This window comes from Neltuma alba, unplaced genomic scaffold (assembly GCF_004799145.2).
Source record: "Neltuma alba isolate B1F8T4 unplaced genomic scaffold, ASM479914v2 tig00011760_pilon, whole genome shotgun sequence".
In the NCBI taxonomy this organism is placed as follows: Eukaryota; Viridiplantae; Streptophyta; class Magnoliopsida; order Fabales; family Fabaceae; genus Neltuma; species Neltuma alba.
Window position 1 is genome coordinate 53,128 of NW_021636388.1, and position 21,193 is coordinate 74,320.

The 21,193-nt window shown below is 30.2% G+C and overlaps 1 protein-coding gene across 2 annotated transcripts; it reads left to right on the plus strand.

The window, feature by feature from the left end:
• Positions 1–10,511: 10,511 nt before the first annotated feature.
• On the plus strand, positions 10,512–14,315 carry LOC114717652 (BES1/BZR1 homolog protein 4-like). 2 transcript variants are annotated; one of them, XR_003737729.1, is made up of 2 exons: positions 10,512–10,909; positions 14,268–14,315. XR_003737729.1 is itself a non-coding variant. In XM_028902863.1 (2 exons), exons 1-2 carry the CDS (start codon positions 10,711–10,713, stop codon positions 13,459–13,461), a joined length of 342 nt encoding a protein of 113 aa, XP_028758696.1. In that variant the 5' UTR covers positions 10,512–10,710; the 3' UTR covers positions 13,462–13,527. The 2 variants fall into 2 exon arrangements, 1 of the variants encoding a protein (XP_028758696.1); XM_028902863.1 differs by lacking the exon at positions 14,268–14,315 and adding an exon at positions 13,319–13,527.
• Positions 14,316–21,193: the final 6,878 nt, after the last annotated feature.

A 21,193-nucleotide genomic window follows, 5' to 3' on the forward strand; every position in this document is an offset into this window, starting at 1 on the left:
ATAATTATTAGTATTATGATTCTACATTAACTTTATATCTTAATAGTTTTTAACACCATCATCTTATAAATTAATATTGAGTTTTATTTCCTCGTAATGTTTTGATCAAAAGAATCTCGAGTCTCTGATGGTAATCGTACATATTTATTTCTTTAGAGAATTGTCATAGGAGAAAGTGAATACTTTGACCATTGACCTGTATGTATCATCCTTGAAATAATTATTTAAAGGAAATTTAGTGTAAATTACTCCCTCACACATCCACATTTTCCAGACATGTTTGTTGTCTCTTTTTCCATATTAATGGGAGATTATTATATTATTAACTTTACCTAAAAATGAAATAATTTTTTATTTTATCCGTATTTAAATAGAAAATTTATAGATATGTATTACTATTTTCCTCATAATTAATGACTTTAAATAGGAACAACATTTAGAAAAAACTTAACTACTTTATTAGGTAAGAAAAAGTAGCATTGATCAACAGGTTCCACGTGAACTCTAAAAAAAAAAAACAAAGCAGGTTTTTGGGTCAACAGGAGGTTCTGAAACTGAAAGTTATAAGGGATTCCTTTTATTTATGTAAGGATGATTTGCAGTATTATAGTGGAAGGGAATCTAATTGAAGAGAGGAAGAAGAAGAAAGGGATACAAGCATTGTGAGGACAATCTAATATTTAAAAAAAATGATAAAATTAAATGCGTTTGAATGAACAGGGATGGAAATGGAAGTAATAGACGCGTTTATTTCTATACTCTTGGATAAAAGAGTGTTAATTAGGGACGTTTTTCTTTTTTTTGGCAAATAAAAAAAAACATGCTGCTATCGTATTGCATTGTATTCCCTTATAGTTGTACCATCTGAAGATTCCTATCTCTAAATTCATTAAATCTGAAATGTCTATATCTCATTTAGATAGTATGAATTTAATTTTTTTTTTATTAATTTAAAATAATTATTTTAATATGTATAGAATCTCAAATAGAGATAATCTCTTAACTATCACTCTTTCAAAAAATAGTTTTTATTTAAAAATGATTAATTAAAGATTTTAAATTTGAACCGTTCACATCAAATATGTATAATCCAGATCTGATAAATTTATAGTGCTCATTAAGATGATAAGCATTGAAACTGGTTCCTTCCTAGATAATGTATTGCCTATCCATCTCTTTCTATTTCCTTTTTTTTTTTTTGGTTATTTATTTATTTCATCACTACTTCTTCTCGTCACTCTCCCTCCATCATGCTGATCTCTCCCTCACCTTTCACCATTCCTCCCTACGAGCTCTAAGCTTTTCTGTTTTTTCATTTCGCTCTCAGCACTTTCTGAGAGCTGATCTCTCTAGAAAAGTGGAGGTTTAGATTAGCTACTAAGAGATTCTGGGAGAAGAATGGGCTTCATGAGGAGATCTGCTTCCGGTTTTGACCCCACGATGGAGAGCATTATTGCTGTTCTCTCTTCTTCTTCTTTTCGGCAAATGTTGTTCTCCAGTCTTTGATTCTTAATGGTTAATGCTGCATTCTTTTGTTGTTAACTTTTCTTGGTTAGATGCTGTTCTTTATTTCTTGGTGCTGTAGTATTTTGTGCTTTTCTATTTTTCATATGAAAGTGTTGTTTATTTTTAGAGTTAATACCAAAACTTGAAAAATGAAAATACATGTTACGGACTGATGATATTTGGGTTGCTGGATGGAACCGTTTCTTCTTCTTCTTCTTTTTTTAATGAGGTTGTCACCACATGCAGATCATTTATTGTTTATAAACGTCAAGCTATATTTTTGCTGAGATTATGTATTCTCCATGACCAAAATTTCACCGGCATTGGAAGGCGTATATTTGATGCTTCAATTCAGTGAGTGAATCTAAATTAGAGAATCCAATGAAGAGTGAGGAAATAAGACCCTCTCTAGACATGCAATTGATTACGGATTTACATAATGCTTCAATACACGCCACTTTTGCTTTGTATACATGTTAAGTAAAGTTCTTAAAGTCTGAAGCTGTTGTATGTATTCGAGAGACTTTAACATTATGAAGGAAACTGGCGGCACTGGTACGGGCATTATTGTGAAGAATTTGATGTTGATGCCCATGATAACACGTTGGAGATTCATTTATTATAGTGGGCTGGAAAAGGAACCAACATTATATGATTGTTCCTGATATATATAGGTGTATGCGGACCTCTTATATCTGCTATTTCAATTACCCCAAGTAAGTCAAATTTCATTATATTCATTGGCTCACACACTTTCTAGCTTAAGCTTAGTGATGGCAACAATTTTTACTTTGATATGAATTTTAACATTAATACTTTGTCATGTAGATTTCAAAGTTCATAGAAGAAACCTTTCTGCTGGAGTCATTTCTGGCATTGTGGTGTGGTCATATGTGTTTGTCATACTACTAGTATTCATCATTTGAAAGATGGGGTAAGTAATGGATAAAACTGATTTTTGCATGTTCCTTATTATTTCTTGTTTCCTGTAATTTCAACATATTTTTCTTTTATTTACAAAGCCTTCTTTGACGATGCAGAATTCTTACATCTGGAAACGAGCTATTTCTCAATGAAACATATCAAAGACGCCACCAACAATTTTGTCCCAGAAAATAGGATTGGTGAAGGAGGTTTTGGACTAGTGTACAAAATAATTTTTAATGTATCACATTTATTTTTAATCTAGAATTAAATAACCGAATATATGCTCATAAAAAGTTTTTATCTTTAGGATGTATTATGGTTAAGAAAAATTACGAAAATATTGGACTAAAGAATTGATTGAATTGTAGGGGGTATTGTCAAATGGGGTCGGCATAGCTAAAAAAGCAGTTTTTCTTAGTTGCCACAAAAAATTTCACCATGAGCAGCGACAAAAGTCAAATGTTATCTTATTTGTTTAATTATTATTAATGATCAAGTGGAATTACTTTAATGAAACATGAAAACAATTTTAAGAAAAAGGATTAAAATGCATCCAATACTCCAAGCATTGCTATTTACCACCCCAACGTATTGTTTAGGTTCGTTCAGTATTATGAGGTTTTTTTTTTTCTTGGTGCTAGATGCATTAAAAAATATTTTTGGATGCTAGACACATCTAAAAAAATATTTTAAGGTGACTGATGCACCAAAAAATATTTCAACATGCTAGATGCATCACAAAATACTTTAATGTGCTGGACGTACCTGAAAAAATATTTTAAGGTATTGAATACACCTTAACCCTTAAGAAAAATCATCTTTCTTTTTCAGTAAGTGTCTAGTAATGAGATCAATGATAATGATATTCTTATTAACACCAACTTGACAAAAATTGTCTAAACATTGTGACAAGAATAGTGACGAGAAAATTTTATCACTTGAAATTTTTTGATAAAAATTAATAACAAAAATTGCTAAAATTTTTGTGATAGAAATTAGTAACAAAAAAATTTTTGTCGCTAAAAATTTAATGACATGGTCATCAATGAATTAGTGGTGAAATTTAGTAAAAAAAATATATTTACAAATCTAATTAGTCATTAAATTCTTCAATAGTACATCAATAATTTAGTAAATGCTTTGATAATCCGTCAGCAAATTTTGCAACATAATTTTTGTCAATAATCCATTAAAATTTAATTATGAAAAAATTTCCATCGCTAATTTTTATAAGCTATTTTTTAGGTAGTACTATGATAAACAGGTTAATGAGGAAGTCTTGTTACCTTAATTTCATAAACTGCATGGAATTTATGAATTTCACATTGGAGAGCCTTGCTAGTATTATAGGATTTATAAATTTAATGGGTTCTCTCTCGTATTAAACTAATCTTTTGGGATTCGGTTTTTTCAGCTTATCACATTGGTGATCCAAACCGATTTTACCTTTATATTATCACATGAACTTATTATTCATGAGATTGAGGTGAGCTTGTTGGGCTTGGGCTAGCTTTGATAATTTAGTACGCCCAACCCGAGACTCAACCAAATGAACCATATAGGTCCAAGTTGGGCGAAAAATAACATTTGTTGAGAAAAATTTTGGTTTTGTTGAGAGGATTCATTTTCATCCTGGGGTGTGTAATATTAGAAAGTCATCAGTAAATATATGATAGTGTTATATAATACTATGTGATCTTACCTTGTATAACATCACTCAGTTACACCAAAAACTATGTACTTCTAAAACATAATACTACCTCCAATACTTAATATAAGAACTTGTTTGATTTTTAATTTGGTCTTAAATATAGAACCCAAATTCATGTTATCTCCCATATTTATCTATTTTTTCTCAAGCTACTCCTTGTAGTAGTTGCATGTGTTAAAATACCCTTACTAATATATATGATTAGAAAGGATATTTTAGAAAAAAATAATTTCTACAAATAACTAATTAACTTAACTAATATTTTTAATTTACTCGAATTAGTCAACTAACTCTTATATTAATAACTAGAGATAATAAGACTTTATTTATACATTAAAATCTTATGTAGTGCATACAAAGAAATCCTTAAGAAAAGTTTCTAAGATTCATGCTCGGTACGAAAATATTATGATGCTTTCATAAAGGTTCATTATGTTGTTATTTTGCAAAAGTTTCATGATATTAAGAATTCTTAAGTCTCATAATATATTTAACAAGACAATTTCATTAAATAACACCTCTAACTTACCTTTCTGTTTAATCTTGAATATCATGAGGCGTTGCTATAGCAAAAGTTAAAATATATATTTAAATATAAATCTTAAATCATCGTAATTTTTGTGACCCCATCCAAGAAAAGGAAAAAGTGAAATCACTTGGCCACTCGGGCAAGTGCATGCCGCGCGCACCCAAAATGTCACGTGATAGTGGCAGAGAGGAAACAACCAACATCTTCGGACGCTGCCCACCAGCCCACGCAATGCATGCATTGCCGAGTCCCAGTCACGCACGTGAGCCAAACTCTAGTACGTGCTCTTTCGCACTTACGAGACGCTACATTTTGCCACGTCCCCTTTCCCATCCTAGCGGATCCATGTTTCGTAAGGTGCGTCTTTGACCGAGTCAATCTCTCTCTGTTTTTTTTTTTTATTTGTTGAATTTTGTATTTTTTAAATATAAACTGAAACTTCAGCTTAATAAAAATATAAGCTGAAACTGAACTACTAATAATAATAAATTACTACTTCTTCCTGTACTAAATATAAGACTCTCTGTACAGTGTATCTAAATATAAGACCCCCTGTGTAGTGTATTGTAATACACTACATAGGGGTTTTATATTTAGAACTGGGGGAATACTTAGATTTTGATAACAGAAATTAAATATTCTTGCTGGTGTCAGCGGCAAGCCAGGGTCAATTGGGATGTTGAGGATACTTTTGGTGCTAGAAAAGGATGTTTAATTTAATTGAGAAATCATCACAAAGTAATGGGGGAATTTTTGGGTAAAAAATAAAGAGGAAATATTATCTCCGGTCATATTTATAAGATTTCATTTATAAACTACAAACGAGGTTTTATTATTAAAACAGAAGGTAGTAGTTTCTTAATTGAAAATTTAATAAATTACTTGGAATCAAGACTATAAAAAATAAAGTGCTAATGTTTCATTTAAAAGGTTTAAAGGATATATACTTAGATATCAAATCATTATTAATATTAATTTGAGTAATGTTTCCATTTTTTAGAAAAAATAATCTCTTTCTCTATTATAGTAAGATGGTAAAGATGAGAAAGGATGCAGATGAAATGATAAACATATAAATTTAAAATGCCATCAAACCACTCAACACACGGAAATAAAATATCAACACTAACTTAAGGGGTGTTTGGAATACTCCAAATACACATTAAAAAGTACTTTTTTTTATAAATCGAGATAAATTTCTTCACATATTAAATTTGTATGTCGTAAAATTATTTTTTAAATTATAATTTGATTTTCACCCAAATATTTCCTAATTCATTCAAATTTATGTATGCTCTTTGATTCTTGGTACGTACAATGACTAGTAAAATGAAAAAAATCACAAAACATTGAGAAAATTGCAAAATTGCAAATAAAATGTTTTGTCAAAAAGTTTGTTTATCATTTGCCATTCGATTATTGTCAAAACCTACGCAAATCTTATAACGGATCGTGATTTGCAATTTTGCAATTTCTATTATCTTTTTTGTGATTTTTCCTAATAAAATTGGATCGAATTGTATTCAAATTATAATATTTCAATCAAAATAAAAGCATTAATGGAAGTGAATTCTTAAGCAGTAACAGCAAGGCCTTTGTCTTTCTAAAACAGCCCACATGACTAATCACCTTCTGGTATATTAGCATCAAAGCTTATATATATATATATATATATATATATATATAAATGATAGGTCCTACTCGTAACACCAACTTGGTAGTATATATCTCTCTAATTGAAAAAAAAAAAACAGAAGAAAAAAAATAACCCACATGCGCTAGTGATTGGAAGCATTTTCCAATAAAATGACATTATATAGCTACAAATCAAATGAAAACGCATTGGGATTTTTCAGCATTTTTCGTGACACCTGAGAAGCTTTTTTCCCCCTCTTAACTCAGTAGTGATGGTTCAATTTCAGTTTAAACAGACTCAAGAGGTGTTTGAATGAAACCAAATCATAGTTTGGAGAATAGCTTCTAGAGAATAAATTCTGGAGACAATAGATTTTGTAAAGAATAAATTTTGTAAAAAGGTGATTTTGATAAAATGAGAGCGTTTGGATATATAGTTGTTATCAGAAGCACTTTTTACATGTGCAAATTACTAAAATGAGCATAAGTTAATATAATAATTATATAAAGGATAGATCTTATAATATATTTTAATTTGAAGAAATAAAATTGTTAATAAAGTAATTTTTACTAACATAATTAATAATATATAAGATAATATAATTAATAATTAATTAATATGTGTATATATTCTAACAGAAAAATATTAATTTGCTTTAAAGATTTTAAACATGAAATTCTATAACATTTTTTCATAACTAGTTTTTGTAACAACATACTACCTCTGATCTTTAATATAATTAATTAATTGATTGTTACCACATGTGTATATATTTAATATGTGAAGGATCAAAGGCTTATGATGAAGTGAAGGATCGAAGGCTTCTGATGGAATGAAGAAACGAGTGAATAATTGAGGACTGATTTGTCCTATAACGTTGGGGCCCACACCAACTACAAATTTGAGCCAGAAGCAAAATCAGTATGCTTTTCCCGAAACTATGGTTTTGACTCAAACCATGATTTTGGATTTTTTCAACCTGTTTGGCAATCTTTGGATCCAAACCATAGTGATATCCAAGCAGCCCCTCAATCATAAAAAACGGCTTTTTTAATGCAAACCGAGTTGTGAGAGAGTTTGGTTAATAGTTACATCAGTTTCAGTTGTATGATCACGGATTGAAATAACAAAGCAAAAATGGTTGCATGCATGGGATCATAACTAGGAAAAATATAAAAGCATTCATAAAATTCATGCGATAGAAATTGAACAAGTGATTTGTTTAAGGTCATAACTCGCAAATAACTAAAAATACTTATAGTTATTCAATCATAATTAGGTCTTGGCAAATTGAAGAGCTACCTAAAAAGCTTGTCAATCCAGAATCTGATGGGTCTGATACAGAGCCTATCACAAAATTCAAAACATGATGCATAAGGTGTCACATAATATTCTTCATCTTTTTCATCTTCTTCCCTCACTGTTCTGCATTGCCAATGAACCCTCTTCCCATTCTCATCATAAATCTCTTCCTTAGCCTTCTCATATCATGGTCGCATCGGAGGCATCAAATCCTTCAATGACACTAACTTTGGTGGAAAACTCATATTTTGAACTTAGTCAAAATTTTTCACACCAACACTTAGTTTTGATGAAGTTATACACACACCACACATATTAGTAAGTGTGTGTTGATTAGTTTGTTTAAATGATTTATATTATCTTTATTGATCAATGATTTTTAAGATAAAAGTGTTTTTAAGATGACGAAAGTATGCATGATTGTGATTATATATATAAATGGAGATTTAATTCTAGTATTATTGAGGATTTATCTCTAAACTTGAATTGGATCTCTTGTTTTATCTAAAATCAATCCCATGTTCATTCGTTGAGATATATTTTATTGTTGATTGATAAAGATTATATACTTCTTGTTTGTACTTGTTTTTGGTTAAATAAAAAACCATTAAAAAAAGACTAAAAAAAATTATCTCATGAATTTCTTTTTCTTTTTAACAAGTTCTTTATACAAAATAAAAAATAAGTCAAATTATTTATAAAAATTGTGACAATTTTCTTATATCTTTTATTAATATATATTAATAATTAAAATTGATTATTAAGAAGGTATTTGCATTATATTAGAATCAGGTTCTAATTCTATGGCTCTCGTTGAAGGAAATAAAGCTCATTTAAGTGATCTCTAGAAGATTTGCCTCTAATAGTGTCATAAGGTCTGAGGATACTGCTTTTTTCAGACGGCAAAAAAAAAGCTTTTAGGTTCATCCTAATTTTGTTCCGAATAATTTATAATTAATTTTTAACCATAATTTATGAAATACAAAATAACTGTGTGACATGAATTTTGTTTTGGCTTACAAACCCATATCTTTCAAGTGAAGTACCGAAACTCTCCCTGGGTTCACGGAGTTGGATCATAGGTCAAAGAAGTGCGTTTTGTAAATAGAAAATGACTTTGACTTTTCGTCTCAATCGTATTGTTTCAGGCTTTGGGTCTCTTTCACTAATTCGTCGTCATATCAATAAACTTGTAATTCTCGTTTTGTGACCATTCCTATTCCTTTGAATTCTTATGATTCGTGTTTTATCCACCCCAATCATTTTACGCCCAGATTGGTTCTGGGAAAAACGAAAAATTTTGATCAGTTCGATTTACAAAAATTTTAAAAATTAAGATTAAAAACTTGTAATTTTAAAAAATAATGGCAAAATTGGGAAGGGCTCTCATTGAAAATTTTATTAATGAGAATGATTTAAATCAGAGTATTTATACCATGTGCGTGCAAAATTTACAAAGTATAAATATTTTTTGCGTATAAAAGTTTATCAGGTTCCCCCCCCCCCACTAATAGGCTTTAAGACTTTAACTAAAACAGTTTATTCATTAATGGTGTGTTTTCAGGTAGCATATCTGTCCCATTTTTAATGAGGGTATTAGTGTAAAAAATAATAATAAATGCTTCAATTCTTGTGCCACCGAATAAATGCTCCAAATTAAAGCTAAATGTTTCTTATAATAAGAAATAGAATTGCACTCCTGTTTATTTTTCATAAAAAGAGTGCGTGTGTAGAAATTTGTCGAACTAGGTTAAAAAAAAAAGTTTATCTTGAGTCCCTAGAATAAATTTTGGTTGGAGATTTAATTTATATTTAAAAATTATTTATTTAACTCTTATATTAGAAAGGTAGTATTTATATAACTCAATTATAAGTATTTAGTTTATTGAGTTTAAGTTAAAAACAATTGAATTTTTAAAATTATAGAAATTTAGTTGTATTCAATTAATTTTTTTTTGCCAACTATTCAACTAAATTTTATAAACAAAGTTATAAATTATACCACGTCCGGATCTTAATATGAGACTTAGTTGACTAATTTAGAGATATTAAAGAAGTTAATTAAGTTAATTATTTATAATAATTACATATAGTCTTCTTTAAAATACTCTTATTAATCATATATGTTTGAATTATCAATTGATACTAACTCTTTAATATATGTAACTATTATAAGAATTATTTGATAGTAAAATAGATAAATATTAGAAACAAGAGAATTTTAGAGTTAGGATCAAATTTAAAATTAGAAAATATTAGAATAGCAAAATAATTAATTTTCAAGATATTGATCGCAATTGGGGTCAGTCACCATTGGCACGTAGTCTAGTCACCCCGTGTGACTCACGCTTCGACCCACAATCTACACAACACGCGCGCGGGCACTCTCTCCCCCTCTCTCTGTCTTATTCACGCACAAACGGAAGCTTGATTGGGCATTACGGTGAATTCAAGTATCAATATGGCCATTTTCACTTTCTGCTTGTATTACCCCAACGCTCTGCCTCTCTGAAATCCCTTCATTTTTTAAAACCCATGATGATTTTTCTGCTTCTCCCTTCACATTTCCCGGGTTTTCTCATCGATACCTTTTCCTGTTTTCCTAGCAGTTTCTCGGCGGGCATGTTATTCCGATCTCACTCAATCCACCTCTGAATTCTGTCTGTGTAGATCTGCACCGCTTGGATTCTGCCCCAATTAAACGCTGCGTAGACCTCCGAAGCTACTTCCCGATCTGGAGTCCTCCGATTTGAGCTGTATATCTACTTCATCCGTTGCCGTTTTGCTCCGATTTGCGGCTCCGTCGTGTTGGAGCTGTGAATTAGTGAGCTATGCTTCAGCCGCTGAATCATGTCGTTTTGATGAAAATTTCTGACTATAGCAGAGTTTGTGGCTTGTATTTGAATGTTTTTTTGGTCCAGCCTCTCTGGGCTTTCCTTTTCCATTACTAATTCTTTGATCCCGACGCGTGAAGCGTTTTGTTTTGTTTTCTGATTATTTTCCGCTGCTAAGAAATCTGGCAATTATACCTCCAATTTACACTCTTCCAGTTCGTTCTCGTATCTCATTTTCCGTCTGAGAGCTTTCTCGGCGAGCAAGATGACGTCTGGTACCAGGCTACCAACCTGGAGGGAGAGGGAAATCAACAAGAGGAGAGAGAGGAGGCGAAGAGCCATAGCGGCGAAGATCTTCTCTGGTGTGAGAATGTATGGCAACTACAAGCTCCCCAAGCACTGCGACAACAATGAAGTCTTGAAGGCTCTCTGCAATGAGGCTGGTTGGACTGTTGAACCTGACGGTACCACATATCGCAAGGTACTTTAATCTCATTCCTATTATCTGCTCCTATTGTTGAAGCTTGCAGTTTTACAATTTTTGTTTTGGTGTTTGTTTTTGGGTCATTTGCTAAACCATTGGATCAAAGAACTGCATTCCTTCTGCCCTGAATGTGGTCTGGTTTAGAATCCATCTTAGTAATCTTAGCTCCATTGGTTATATTAGCATTGATTTAGTTCAGTTGTTATATGAGCTAGTCTGGGCACACCGTCGTATCTATTATCATGCGGGCCTTGCAATGGCGCATGCTGCTGGGTTCACCTATAGGCTAAAAGCCGGTCTAGTTGGCTTGTTACGGCGATGCTATGTTTTCTACCCTTCAGTTCTTGTTAATGATATGAGTCGGACTAGATTCTTTCTTTTTGTTTCTGTTCCCCTCTCGCCGGTCTATGATAGATCTGATCGGGAGCTGCCTCTCGCTCTTGAGCAACGAGCACAAAAGATTCTCTATCTTCTTGTTCTTGAATGGCTCGTAAGAGTCCATGGAGACTGAACTTTGAAGGGCGTACCGGCATAGATCTCGAGGAGACGAAAATGGCCGTCATATGTTGACAAAATGACTTTCTTAAATTCCTACCTGAGCCTGGGAATTCGAGAACATAAAGGGGTGAATTTGGTGGTTCAGGTATTTTCCTTGTTGTAATTAGTTGTATGCTGCGCTTGTTGCAACGTGACAGGAGCTTTTACAGACAATGCACTGGCACTCTGATTTGGGTAGTCCGTTTTCCTCAGTTCCTGTGATTGTTTTTATTCTTTTGTAGGGTTGCAGACTAGCAGTTTTATTCATGCAGTGCCTTTATTGATGACGCTTCCCAAATACCTTCATAGAAGTTCAAAATCCACGGATGCTGGTTGAGGATTTTTCCCCAAATGCTATCTTTTAATATATAATATATATATATTTTTTTTTTTTTCAAGAAATGATCTATTAGCAAAGCAATTTGGCAGCATGAAAGCTACATGCATGATACTACACGTAAATAACTGTTGTAATAATTCAGTCTAACTTGCATAATGAATTCAGGTATTGTCATAATTATTGTTCAAGTAAAAGATGGCAATAACAAAGTTAATAGATATGTAGATGTAATTTACTACTACTATAGGTCTCTAACCCAAGACATAAAAATGGAGGTATTTTATCTCATATTCACGAATCAAATACTTAGTCATTTTTGCTTGTTACAGCTAATGCTCCCATCATAATGACTCTCATTATCACCTTGGCACTTTTTACTATCTTCTTCGATATCAAAGGTTGTTATAGCAGGCTATGATTGTCTTACCAGGTGATCTTCTCAATTTAATTGATCTATTTTTATTTTCTGTGATTAAATATCCGGTGTCAAATAAATTCACCAGTAGATGTCAATCCAATTGACGATCAAGTTGATAGTTTTCATCTTCATTATATTGTATTTATTAAATTGGACTGGTCGTTGGGCATTTCAATATGAAAATTATGTCCCATAGTTGATCTTTGGACTGTTTCTGGTGTCAAATAAATTCACCACTTCCTATATTGCTCCCTCCCTCTCAAGACATATTTGGAAAGCTTTGCCTCCAGGAATTGATGATGTCCATATTTGCTTTTTCAGCAACTTCAGAGTTGATCTTTGGACTGTTTCTGCTATACTATTTCAAGGTCTTTGAGAGACAGATAAGTTCCAATAAATACTCAGTCAGTTTTATATTTAGATTCCTGAATTTTTATGCAATCTCCTAATATATTTCTAGGACCAATTTGGACTGATCAAAGGTTGATGAATAGACTAGCATATGTTTAAGACTGATGCCTTTTGCTGAACCATTTTTATGGAAATATCTCCTCTCCTTATGCAGGTCTTTATCACATGCTCCATATTAATATCACTACAATTTGAGGTGCTTTCTATAGCAACCTCAAGAGGTTTTCATTCTCAATATAATATCATTACTGTTTGATCTGCTTTCTATAACTCAAAATGATAGCTTCTGCTTCATATTTTGTCCCTGGACCAACATTAAAAGTTTTCTTCTCAACGGTTGTCGCCTCTTTTATAAAATGCTTTCCCAGCACCAACATTAAAAGTGGTTGTTTGGTCATGGTTTGTGTTAGTGGCATGTATCAGTAAATGGACTTTAAAATGTTTGACATAGTGCAAGGTGATCTATTGAATTTATTCTTGATTCCTGAATACCTTATGCGATCATGAATAGGACAATGTGTTGGTTATAACCGCATTACTTGCATTATTTGATATTTTGACAACTAAATATTATGAAGTTTTTGTCATGTAAGGTTTTAATTCATAATTTCATAATTTTTATACTTAATCTGTTGTTTTTAATTTGTTCACTTTGCTGGTGGGTGCTTTGAGTTGGACCATAGACTCCCCTTTAGGTGTTCTAAGTAGGAGTAGGTTTGCTATTCCTGTCTGTAAGTGGACTTCGTATGGAACTCCCACCGATGTGATGAGGACCATATGTATTCTGCTTAATTTATATTTGATATATATGTTATGTGTGTTTTAATATTTTTGCTTTCAGGTAGTTAACTTTGATACTGATGTTGTGGAGGTAATATTTTCATCTGGAATGTGTTTTAAAATGTTCAATTTCTTTCTTTCTCATTTTATGGAATTTTGACACTCTGTATAATGTGCTGGGAATGTTTCTCAATTTTCTTTGCGTTTAACTTTGACCCGCACACTACTTACTGAACATGTTTAGCGAGCTATCTAAGTGATACATGTTTAAGCAAAGATTGTGAATGTCACTGAAATATAGCAGAACTCATGGTCTTTTCAGTTTCGGCTTGTGTGGCAAGGATTCTTTAAATTTAACACGTCTGAGACTCACTTTTCAGTCAACTTTTTGTCAGAAACTATGTAAAAGGCTTCCATATCCAATGGGCGAAAGTCACCGTAGACAAATCAATTCTTAGTAATGTTGCTTAAATATTATTAAAGTTGGTGTTAAAATATCCATGAAGTAAGTTATGAAATGTCCTGTGTATGGTTATATGAAAAAGTTAGGTCACAAGGGAGAATAAAGTATTAGATAATCATAAGCTTGAAGACAAGCACTGTGGTATTGTTCTTTTGATTTATTTCCATGAAGCCATTATATCATTATAAAATTTTAATAAATATGCGGAGGCATCGTTTTTAAATCCATTGATTTTTTTTACTATATACTGAACTTGCTTAGCTTTGCAGGATCATCTAACACCTTTTCATGGAATTGAATGTAGCAGCATTGGTCACTGAAGTCTTTTAATTACTTTTTGATAGAGCTGAAGTTTTGTATTTTAATACATTTCTGTATATATATTGCAGACGGACGTCCTTTTCCGATCGGGAAATCTTGCATAAGTTGAAATCTTGCCTAAATTGTTACTTGTCACTGAATGAGAGCAAACAACAGTACTCAAGCCATCTACTCTGTTGTTGAGTTTCTTTCTTTTAAGGCAAGTATTATTCTTTACTGAACGTTATGAAACATTTTGACATTGGCATATGTGAATAGTTGTTTCTTGGTCATCTTTGCTCAAACCATTTTTATTTAACAAAACTCAAGTTTTTTTTTAGCTATTTTACATCTAAATTTACTTTTTATTATCTATCTAAATAAGTTTTAACTTTTCAAATAACTTTTTATAAACACCAATCAAAACTTAAATCATATTACATTAATTGATTTTTATCTTAACTTCAATTTACAAAAGTCAGTTGGAATAAATAAAAGTCAATTTTATCACGGCTAATCTAAACACACTTTTTATTATCAGCTGTCTCATAACAGATCATGAAGTGGTATATTCCCAGTCACTTTGAGCTTACTTATAAGCCACAATACCTTGTTTTTTTAACAGTGGCAAAAACTTCTTTTCCTGCTAAGGATGAGTTATGAGTTAGGTATGATAAGAATTAATTAATTTGTTAAATAAAAAATTAAGAACTAAGTTTTAATGAGTTTAAAGTTAAAAAACTGGGTGATAATTGTGTTAAAATTTGGAGGAACAAAAAAATAATTTTTTTTCTTTTTTTTGTTTGCTAGAATACTATTTTTTTTTCAATTGGATTCTTTGCTCTTTTTAATCAATATGTGAAGTGTAATGTATGAAACTGCGGCATAAAATAACTCAGGCTGATAAAGAGTAATGATCATTGAAATTTCACAAAACGGATAACTTTTTTCCCCCTTAAAAATGATGTGGCATTTTAAGTATAAAAGAATTCATCTTATAACAAGTGAGAAGCTTGTAATTTAACAAAGTGTGAATTTTAACCTTTTTAATCATTGATAATTTTTTTAAAAAATGTATATGATTAATTAGTATCATAAAATACTTTTAGAAAAATTAGAATCTAGAAGCATGTTTCAATTATTTAGAGTTTGCACAATAATTTATAGCATCAATAATTTATATATAATTATATTTATTATAAATTTCACATTATATATTGATAATTGACGGGCTAAATTAAATGTCAAAATTAAAATTGATTTTTGTCTTAAGATCAATCATATCAACTATGAAGCGTTTCGCTATTTTAGATGCAACTGTTCGATCCTTTCTATTTGTAAATTAAGAAGTACAGGACTTGTGAAAGTCTTGATTTGCTTTTCTTTTCTACTTCTTCCTCTTTCTCATGTATTTTGTTATCCAATTCTCAAAGTCTACGTCTCCTTCTTCCTTCACCCCCTCTCAAAATTATTTTCTATGACCTGCAACAATATAAATAGTGTTTGGGATTTTAGCAAGCTCTGGAATTTTTCTATCTTTTGGTATTTGGATATGCCTCCTAGAATGCTTTTACAGAATATGAAACAAATGCGATAAAGGTCTCCTAATTAACCATTCTATTTCTTACTTCTTGGTACTCTTCTGATCCTTAATATAAGACCTATTTAACTAATTTGATTAGATTAAAAAAGTTATATAAGTTAGTTAATTATAAGAAATATGACACGCTTTTCTTAAAATACCATAATCATTTTGCCCAATATCCTCTTTTTTTCTTCTACTTGATTATGGTTGAGGGAGTATCTATAGGAGTGATTTAGGAAAAATTGATAAATATAAAAAAACAGGTCTCATATTTAGGATCAGAATCAACTTAATAATTAGGTCCTATGTTAAGGACCGAAGTTAAGGACCGAAAGAATATATATATTACTCTAGAAGCTTATTTTTTATATTGCAGTTTTTATTCTTATTTAAGATTTATCTTATTTGAATTAATATTTGAATAATTAAACACATACTACCTTTGGTCTTAAATATAAGAGTTGGTTAGAGATTTAATTTGGTCTTAAATATGAGAACTTAATCTACTTTGTCTTTTATATTCATTTATTTTTTTTAAAGTTGTCCCCATGATAATTGGACATGCTAAATGGTTTTCATTCTAACGTACATAATTAACAAGGATATTTTATAAAAAGTAACACTTATTTATTACAAGTAACTAATTTAACTAGTTTTATCAATATTTGTAAATTAGTTATTTTGCTCATATATTAAACACCAAAGTAGTATTAATTCACTTCAATTTAGCTTAACCATGAGTAGATGACCTTTGATCATTGAACCTATGTGTTGACCAATATCAACTCAACAACTAATACAATTTTTAATATATCTAGGATGTTACATATGTAGCTTTTTATTATTTTTAATTTAAATTAAATTTACTAAGTAATCATTGTATTTTTTAGTACTTATTTGCCATTTTTATATTTTAACCAACTAGACAAAGAAGATAAAGCCATTGGAAAAGTAAATGTAACAAAGATGATAAAGCAATTACTGGTATGATTCATGATTAATGAGCATATGCTGGTTATCATAAATGTGGGATCATTTTCATATTTCACGTTGTTTTATTTTTTCAGATTATTTGAAAACTTTTTACTTTTGATAAATATGAAATCTAAATAAAAATAATTTTATAAACATCATTTTAATGATGTTTGGATATGTTTTAATAGTGACTTTGGGGTACTCCCTGTCACTATTTTGCTCTTAATTTCTAATTAACTTTATCTTTTCCGGTTATATACATTACATACCATCGTCCACATTTATTTCTTTTTTCTTTTTTATTTTGAACCCCTCTCTTTAACAAAAATTTTTATTGGTGGTGCACATGGCACTAGATTTAATGAATCTAATAAATTTGACGTGAGTTTTATTTTATTTTTTATTTTTTTAACTTTGCAAAAAATTATTTGACGTGAGTTTTATTTTATTTTTTATTTTTTAACTTTACAAAAAGTTTTATTTTAATCATTTAATTTTATAGATTATCCTTTCAACCAATTTTTCACATGTTAACGAAACATTTAAAAATACTGATATAGTTTAATTTTTTTAAATAACAATAACTAATAAAAAATTATTATTTGCAATTAATATGTTAGGAGTAATTAAAGAACTAAAAATATATTTTAAAAAATTAGAGGAGTAAAAGGATATTTTAAAAAATTAAATAACGAAATCAAACATTTATGAAAGTAGATAACCAAATATGCATTTTTACCTTTTTTTAAAATAATAATAATTAGCACAAAAAATTGTCATATGAGAGCAACAATGGGAAGGTTAGAAGACTAAAGAAAATACTTGAGAAAAGTAATTTCTCAATCCTTATGAATTTTTTTTTGGAGTTTTGAATCAAGTCCCTTCTTTTTGTTTCTTTGTATCAAATCCTTCTAATTTATGCTGGTAACACTATTAGGTCATAGTGTTTAAAACAGTTAATAATAGTTAAACGGTTGTTAACAGATTTGTTAGCCAACCATGAGATAACGGACAACTAGGCAAACTTCTAGAAATAAATCTCATGTGTGCAAAAGTTAAAGCCAGATTTGGAAATATTTTTTGGTGAATCTGAAAATAGTTTCTTATCCTTCTCTCTCTCGCCCTCCCCCCACCTCCCCAGTATCCTTTGCCACCTCCCTTCACTCACATGCATCTCCCATCAATGTTAAAAGCTGATGCGTGGGTTGGATGCCAAATATTTAATCTTTGGACAAAATAATAAAATCACATTGCAAAATGCTTTTAATATAAAAATTATATAACTAATGCAAAAAGATTAAAAAACTTAGTTAAGTTAATTATTTATTATAACTATGTATTGATTTCTGTAAATTATTCTTTTCAATCATATGTAGTGAATGATTATAATTATCACTTGATAGGAACCCCTTGTAATGAATAAGGACATTTTGGAGAAAGACAGGAGATAAAGTAGATTGAGTTCTTATATATAAAATCAAATTCAGTTTCCAATTAACTTTTATATTAAGGACTGGAAGATGATGAAGATGAAGGTCGTATAATAATTAAAGATGCTAAGGTGGCTTTTCAAACTGCTATCTCGCAAGCTTGTTACTATTATGGATTTCTCCATGGCTTCATTGCTCAGAATCAGAACACACAAGAGTGCAAGCTCTCTGGGAATTCACATCTTGGGATTTTTTTTTTTTTTAACATGGTTAGTTTTTATTAAACAGTTTTAAACAGGTACCAACGGGATAAATTCGAAGGTTCTAATAAAAAAATATAAGAACTTGATTCAAAATTCAAGGAAGTCATGAGAATTGGAAAATTCATTTACTTAAAATACTTCACAAATTTAAAGAAAACAAACTACAACTTTATATGAAATTAAAGACAATATATTAAGATACAATAGTAATCTTCCAAGCGTCCCAAACATTATGCCCTCATTAATTCTGGGGAAAATTATGTTAAAAGACCAAAATCAAAAGTAGATTGGTTCATGTCCAATATACATGCCGTGAGTTTGGATCAATTCATATTTTTCAATAAGATAAATATAAATTTAACAACTTAACAATAAAAGCTCTACGTAAATATTAATTTCATTGATTTTTTGACCTTCAATTTTTTGCTTTCCAGTTAGTTGTTACATTGTTTCTATTTGAATTATTTTGATTGAATTGTTTATATTTATTACTTATTAACATTTTAGACTTAGAGTATATATATTTTGAATAGATATTTTAAATTTTAAAGCAAAAACATATAAAAACAGTATAACTTCTCTAAACCACCCTGATTTATTTGAGTGCACGTTTCCTGTCTTTCTATTCAATTTATTAACCAACCAATAAAATCTTAAAAATAAAAGAATTTTTATTTTTATTTTTGCAAAATAATGGTTTTTGTTAGGGAAAAGCAGACATAAGGACCTAAAACAACCAATATTTATTATAAAAGTCCGCAAAAATTGTAATTATATTAGAGGGCCAAAATATAATGAATAGACCATTATACCCTTATTTAAACCCGATGGCATTCGCATGTCTCCCTTCTCGAATTCGCACCATATAGTCCAGCAAGCGACAATTCTGATGGCGCTTAACCTACTTGATAGCATTTCTTGAAACCCTTAAAGATAGAAATTGTAAGATCAGATTTTGACAGTTACTCATAGGTTTTTGTTAGTGGGGATGTGGGTTGTGCAGCGGTCACTTCTAGACTTCTAGTTCTAGTCATGATGGAACCTTAGCCTCCAAATCCTACTTAAAAGGGTGTTTGGATAGAAACCAAACCATGATTTCAGAAGTGCTTTTACTGTTCATGAAGTAAATATGTGGAAAAATTTGTCTCGTTTTACAGAAAAATGCTTCTGAAACCATGATTTGGAGGTTGCCAAACACCTCCTTAGTGGTCTATTGAGGAGTGAATATCACAGTTTCGATGCACTCTTTTACTAAATTGTGGTTGCATCCATTACCGGGGCATTCTAATCTTCTCCAGTAATCACTCATTTTAAAAGAAACAAAAATATACAACAATATGGTATAGTTGATTCAAGTACAACATTGTTGTGCGCTTGTATGTTTTATCCAACAATATTTTTCACCCCTTTATTTGTTTAATCCGCTCTTTCCAAAAGGCATTTAGAAGTTGACTTCACAATCTTTCTTCACAAACTCTATGTTTCTGCCATTATACATACCTTTGCAATAAAGCAAATCAACATTAAAGAATAGACATGGTGGTGTGAAGAGTAGATCGTGCACAAGAACTTTAAATAATACCCCGCTGTTAGTAACTGTCTAAGGAGAACATGCGAGGACAGAATATGGGATTTAAGAAGGGGTGATTCAGTATTTTTAATTTTATAATTTAGCATTAGATCCTTCTAAATAATTATGATTTTTAAGCTCCTCTAAAATAAATATTTTTTCTTCCTGGTCCTTCAATATAACTTTCCCTTTTTGTTAATGGGAGATAAATCTATCTTTTCTTTTATAATTTTTTGATTAATTCAATTTATTCCGATTTATTACAAAATTTGTTGCAGTTATCTCCAATAATGAGTCTTATTTTTTCTATTTTATTAAAAACCAAATTTTTAAGAACCCAAATATTTATTATTTTTTGTTTACAAATTATTCTGCAATCTAATTCAAATGGAAAATTATTTTACTTTTGATATTTAGAATTAATATTTATTTTAAAATAAAATAAAAAATTAATTTTTAAGAAAAACAATCAATGTCTTTTATGGATTAGCTTAATTAAAAAAATTAAATACAAACTTAAATATATTAGTTGAGATATTTTGTTTATTGCTATTATGTAACTCTAACAAAAGGAACGGCAAATAAGCTAAGAAATTATATAGATCCAAAGTGATGGAAGATTTAAGAAAATTTGTCATCACCCTTGCACGTTATTTTCCATGTTTTTCAGATTCAACATTTTTTAGAGATTTTTTAAGCAACTTATGACCTCACACTTACATGAGTGTGAAATTATAACATGAACTAGATGATGGGAAGCAAATCAGAGTTCAAATTTATTTCTATTCCAAAAAGTTTTTAAAAAAAACAGAGAAGGGGGGGGGGAGGCACAGGATGAGACGCGCCAACACGTGGTACACTGGTGCTCAGATTCTGAAAAGTATACCATTTTACTCATTTTCACTTTGGGATTCAAAGAAGGCATCCTATTCCATGTCTTTAAAAGTAATTTAGCAAAATCATTATTCATCAATATCTTATGAAATATTGGAATATAATTTAATGCAACCATATGATTAAATTACTAAGCTGGTTCCAATATACAGTATTTTTACTTTTCGTAAGGATAAGATACAATAATTTTAGTTGGGGAAGATCTCCAATCTCAATAACAATTTTATTTTACGTGTGACAAGTTATTATGTACATGAGACAATTTAAATATATTTGTATATTAAAATACAGTAAGACT

Coding starts and splice junctions, on each gene's coding strand:
- LOC114717652 (XM_028902863.1), top strand. CDS start 10,711: ATGACGTCTGGTACCAGGCTACCAACCTGGAGGGAGAGGGAAATCAAC. Junction 10,910..13,318: donor TTGGACTGTTGAACCTGACG/GTACCACATATC, acceptor GTTGGACCATAG/ACTCCCCTTTAGGTGTTCTA.